At 36.3% G+C, this 5,817-nt stretch overlaps 1 protein-coding gene across 2 annotated transcripts; it reads right to left on the bottom strand.

Moving 5' to 3' along the window:
* LOC115992835 (1,4-dihydroxy-2-naphthoyl-CoA synthase, peroxisomal-like) lies at positions 1 to 4,257 on the bottom strand. 2 transcript variants are annotated; one of them, XM_031117071.1, is made up of 9 exons: positions 3,820 to 4,255; positions 3,607 to 3,729; positions 2,190 to 2,291; positions 1,933 to 1,971; positions 1,627 to 1,725; positions 1,306 to 1,353; positions 1,037 to 1,132; positions 680 to 802; positions 4 to 348 (listed from the first exon to the last, which is right to left on the bottom strand). In XM_031117071.1, the coding sequence occupies exons 1-9, from the start codon at positions 4,111 to 4,113 to the stop codon at positions 232 to 234; spliced, it is 1,041 nt and encodes a 346-aa protein (XP_030972931.1). In that variant the 5' UTR covers positions 4,114 to 4,255; the 3' UTR covers positions 4 to 231. The 2 variants fall into 2 exon arrangements, with proteins under 2 accessions (XP_030972932.1, XP_030972931.1); XM_031117072.1 differs by lacking the exon at positions 1,037 to 1,132 and having other exon boundaries at positions 1 to 348; positions 3,820 to 4,257.
* Positions 4,258 to 5,817: the final 1,560 nt, after the last annotated feature.

Raw genomic sequence — 5,817 nt, 5'->3', positions numbered from 1 at the left:
ATGCATTTACTCTATTGTTTGATTCGATGAACAAATATTTTGATATAAATGAAATTTCTGTTGAAGTAGAAGCCTAAATAAAGATAATTTTAAGAAATGTGTCACATGCCACAAACTTATGCTCTCTAGCACAAGAACTCTGCTTTATATATATATATATATATATATATATATATATAAATTTCTGTCATGTTCCAACCAAAGAACCTCCACTTCACAACACAACAGCACCTAAGGTCTTCGAGGAAATTTAGAGAAATCAGGGGCTCTACGTTCCATATATGCTGTCTTCCCCTCATTACCTTCCTCAGTGCCATAAAATAGGAGTGTAGCATTTCCACCAACTTCCTGCATTGGAAGAACATATTAGCTGAAATATGTTAGGAAAACAACAATAATAAAAAGAGTAATGATAGTCACACATTTCTTATTATTCACTTACCCATACATAAATTGCCATATGGACTGAAATTGTGTTTTAAAAACAAGATTTCAAAAGAGAGTATGTAATAAGATTTTCTGATAAGAAAAAGGGAAGTGAAATTGCGCAAGCATCACAGGATACAGGTCTCAAGCATTCTGGGCTATAGCAACCCTCACTTAAGCAATAGTATTGCCAATGTGGCTATAAAAGTTAGCTGGAAATTACACTAACTTGATGAATGGATATTGAAGGTACCTGGAGTCCAGCATGGCCATCATCAACTGCATTAAGAGCTGCTTTGAGCACCCGAATTGCAGTTGGGCTGTTTCTTAGGATCTCTCGACACCATTTAATCGTTTCTTGCTCTAATCTCTCCAGCTGAAAAAAAAGTTGAAATTCAGAACTTTAACTGTGTTTATTGACAATGGTTGAAATGACTACATGATTTTTCTTTATGTAAAGTTCCAGCATCCCAGATGCATTATAAAACAAAATCCATGTGGATATCCCTGTTCATGAACTCATAGTTCATGAGAAAAGGCATCTTACTGTTGAGGTAATGACGCTGTACCTCAACAATTTTCAGGTTCTCCTAGACGGAAATGAACTCACCGGTACAACAACGTTTACAAGTCCCATTTTATCTGCTTCAGAAGCTGTATAGAACCTTGCCAAAAACCACATTTCACGTGCTCTTTTAGGACCAATCTGTTTAACAAAATTTTATGTGCAAGTTTATAAAAATTTAAAATATAAAAATAACTCACTTAACTAAATCCACCACACATCCAGTAGACCTCTGTGATGATGTACTGATCAAAGAGAGAACTGTGATGCAAGTAACATACAAATATTAGGTGTCTTCACCTTTAATGTCTTACCAAACGAGACATAATGGAACTTCCATAACCAGCATCAAAGCTTCCAACCTGCCATATGCACAAAATTATAAGTAATCTAATGACAAAATAAGGAGCACAGCATTAGAACAATAGTTATTTACTAACATTAACTCATTAAGTGACATTTGGTGGTGTAAAAGAGGAAAAAACAACTTGTGAGGTTTAAAGTTCTAGTATGCCATCCTTTAAAAGATGTTACAAACTAAGCAGCTGAGTGGCTCCAAATAAGATATCTCTTGTGAGATAGCACACCAATCTATAATTGAGATTTCAGAACAATAGGGAAAAGGATAAAACTACCTTAGGACCAGTTTGACCAAAAATAGCATTATCTGCTGCAATGGTTAGATCGCAAACCATGTGTAACACATGTCCTCCTCCAACAGCATATCCTGCCACCTGTTTTAAGGATAGGTGTAAACAAAGTAATTAACAGGTAGCAAGTATGATGGTTAGGAACTGTTAACCTCATAATAAGTAACCCTGAAGTACACTGATTTTTTTTTTTAAGTTAAATATCATAAGGTACACAACTCAGTTACACCAAGAGTCCATGAGATTGATAGGACTAAGACTAGATGCAAAGTTGAATTAAGCAGAGTATACCATTGCTATCACTGGCTTTGGAAGACGACGAAGCTGTACCTGGTAATGATTAAAATAACAAAAAATTAGAAGACCGGCCATGAAGCATTTGATTTTTCTTTTTCAAGGCTCAGAGGTTACAACTGGAAGCAATATTTAGGGGTAATCATGAAGAATCATGCTCAACCAAGTTTTGTTTGGAGGGCAAGGCCTCAAGGGACTTATGCAAGCACTAAATAGAGTCAAGAGGATAAATTATTTCAGGGTAAACCATATACCTGCAAATCTAAAACATTAAGACGACCAAAATTTTCATAATCAGCATAACCATCCTTGGTTCTCAACGCCTGGTCACCACCACTACAAAATGCCTTTGATCCCTACAGCATTAAATTGTTAACAACAACAAATCAATACAGGTTCCATGGACATACAGAACATCAATATAACTTGTACATTAGTGGCACCGACATAGTCATATTTTCAATCTGCTTAGAAGGCAAAAGGGCTATTTGTTTTCCACTTTTCCTTGACAGATAGAAAACACATCAATAGTTTTCAATTGGACAGGTTCTAACCAGGGAGCATGCAAATCTGTTCAAGAATCAGTTCTCTTTTTATAAGGGCTAAAATAATTTATTTTGGCTTTTTGACCCCATATTGTAGGGTGGATCTTGGTCTGTCCCAGTATGGAATGAACTTATAACTTACACATTAGTGGCACAGACATAGTCATATTTTAAATCCTGCTTAGAAGTCAAAAGGAGTATTTGTTTTCCACTTTTCCTTGACAGATAAAAACACATCAATAGTTTTCAAAATGGACATGCAATGTAGTTTTTCTCGTGCCCCAAAATTTGCAGACACATCTAATCAAACATGTCATCTTGAAGAACAGCCCCCATCACACAGACAAACGAGAAAGAAAGAAAAAAAATCAAGGTTGCATCATGTTAGCTTAAAATTTGAATTAATTTTTCAGAAAAAAGAAGAGACTTGATGACTATCAGATTCTGTTGTATAACAACTTTCATCCCACACACAACATACGTCATACAAAATAAATATGAAATTAGGGTCAGTGCACAATCACAAGGACTAATAGTTGAGACTACTTGCATTCATTAGAGACAACTAGAACTAGAAGGTAGACATGAGCAAGGTACATGACTCTGAAGCAGTATGACTATAATAGTACTCACTAATTTCTTTAAAAAATTAATAGTAATGACTAAAGACCACCAGTGGGTGCTACTAGTGAGTTTCATCAAAATCAACACTTAACACTATTCTTTCTCTATTTCTGTACTCCAAAAGCATGACATGAAGGGCCAGCACAGCACCCTTTAGCAATACAAGAGATCACTATGGACACAAGGGCTAGAAATCGAAGTAAAACTGTAAATACTTTGCGGTTTGTATAGCAGCACTCAACAAAATTATAACAGTAATCGAACTCACTAACAAACAGACACTAGAATTGACAGATTACTTGTTTAATAAGATTTAATATACTAAACAATCAGGCATGACGAGCATATATAGACGAATTATAAAACTTTAGATGTTATACATTACAACTAAATTTAACAATGTGATTCGTTGGCCAATGCATAAGCTTGGTTGAATTTAATTGACAACTTAGAAAACATATCTAAGGAACTGTAATTAAGTTTCATAAAGTTAGTTAAATACCTTCCCGGTAAGAATGATAACTCCCACCGAACTATCATCCCTTGCATCGTCAAATGCTCGACTAAGTTCCTTAATTGTCAATGGCCGAAACGCATTTCGTCTCTCTGGCCTATTAATGGTAATCTACAACAAAGCAAAGAGCATGAGTTAGAACCCATTAAGCACTGTGACATAGTAACATATTTGAGAACTCAGTTCCATGAAAAGCTTGACCTTTGCTATCCCTTCGCCAACGGCTTTCTCGTAGATAATGTCGGTGAAGTGAAACTCATTGCCGGACTCATAATCAGAGGCAAGTTTCCACACAACTTCGTGAGTGGGAACTTCACCGTGTATCCTATGGTAGCTGTCGTTGATGGAGGCAGCGTTACATAGCTCAACATTGGAATTACCGCAAGTGGTAGTAATTGGAGGCGAATGATGATGATGAAGCGGAATGAGATGGTTGGTCACACAGGCCACTCTTCTTTTCACTGTGTTATAGTCCTTCTCTGCAGTATCTGCCATTGAAGGAGATAGAATATTTAACTATGGTTTTGGGTGTTTTGTTTTCGTATTGAAAATGAAAAGTACTGTTTTGGTGTTGAGATTTGGACATCATCGGATAAGATAAGGCGACTTGATGATGGAAGTGGCGAGATTTTATGAGACTCTAGTTTTGAAAAGTGGACCAGACCGGGTTAAGCACTAAAATTGGGAGTGGTTTTGGGGAATAGGGATATATTTTATATTTTAAATTAAATAAGGATTTTGCTAACGAGCGCCTTTAGGGTACTCATTGCCTTTAGGGTACTCATTAATAATCCACTTTAGGAAAATTTTGATATCATTTTTATGAAAAATGAAAAAAGTTATCAAAATATTAATTACGTTTTTTTATTTCCTATAAAAATTTTCTTTATATAGATTATTAATTATTAACTAGTGCCCTAAGGACACTCGTTAGCATTTCTCATTAAATAAATATCTCTGCTCTCTCATGTGTGTTTATATATATATATATATATATATATATATAGGGACGGAACTATGCTTGGACCAGGGCAAATGGCCCTCGGCCCAATGAGAAAAAGGAAAATATATAATATATAAAGCTTGTTTTTTAATTTTCATGCTCTACTTTTGTTTAATACTTTCATGCTTTCACACAAAAAAAAAAAAAAACCTTTCTTTATTCAAATTTTCATTAAATTTTGATTCTTTTTGGGGTTATTTTTCTGGGTTTTAAATGATTTATGAAATTTGTAGGGGCCTTTTTTTGTGTATGGTGTGTTGGGCTGGGCTGCCTCCTACGGTAATGGGCTAGACTGCCTCCTGCGGTGATGGGTCTGAATATTTCTGAGTAAGGGAGTTGGGGCCGGTCTAATTGTAACTCAACTTGGGCAAGTTTGTGCACAAACTTATGCATTGTCTGCTAGGAGTAAACTTACGGCAAGCAGAGCTGTTGCAGACGAGTTACGGCAGACAGATATAATAATAACCAAGACAGAGTATTCTGACTATTTAAATAAATGGCTATGTAATTCCTACTTATAAAGCATGATTACAGTCATGATGATGTCAATCACAGAAAAAATAAAGAAAATAATACGAACTAATCAAATGGGCATAAATCAAGTTTTAAGCTTAGTCTGTCGAAGCAAAGCCAAAGAGAGGAGAACGCCTCTTCTCAATGCAAATAATCTCCCAGGAAAAAGATCTTGCCGTGGGGATTAGTGGCTTTGAGGGAGTCGGACCTGAATGGTTATTGCCTAAAAAGAAAGAGTCCTTGTTTACGTTTTGGAAGAAAGCAAGATTTGAAGGAGGAGAGAGGGAAACCGATCTACCGGTGCATGCCTACTGTATTACCTCTCCTTCATCCTTAATTTTCTCTCTTTTCTTCTCTGTTTCTTTCTTATCTTTTTACTCTGTTTTTCTTTTTACTCCGTAAAAATTCTCTGTTTTTCCAATCCTTTTTTCAGGGCATGGCAAGGGCCCTTTTATAGTGCTTGCCATGACCAATGTTTTACCGTTTTACTCCTTAACCGCCTTTGTCTAGTCTGGGCGTACTTGCCGACCACCAGGTCTGTGCGACATCCACCCTTGCTAGACAGAGGCAGGTTTGTTTCGCTCCTCTGTATACCGTAACACTTCTTCCTACCACGGTATAAATGCTTTCTCTCTCTACTCTCAAGGCATGCACCCAACGGTTCCCCCTCAAACTTGCCTCTT

This window comes from Quercus lobata, chromosome 5 (genome assembly GCF_001633185.2).
Source record: "Quercus lobata isolate SW786 chromosome 5, ValleyOak3.0 Primary Assembly, whole genome shotgun sequence".
NCBI lineage: Eukaryota > Viridiplantae > Streptophyta > Magnoliopsida > Fagales > Fagaceae > Quercus > Quercus lobata.
Note: the sequence above shows the minus strand (reverse complement) of the source record. Positions and strands in the feature narration are given on the sequence as shown.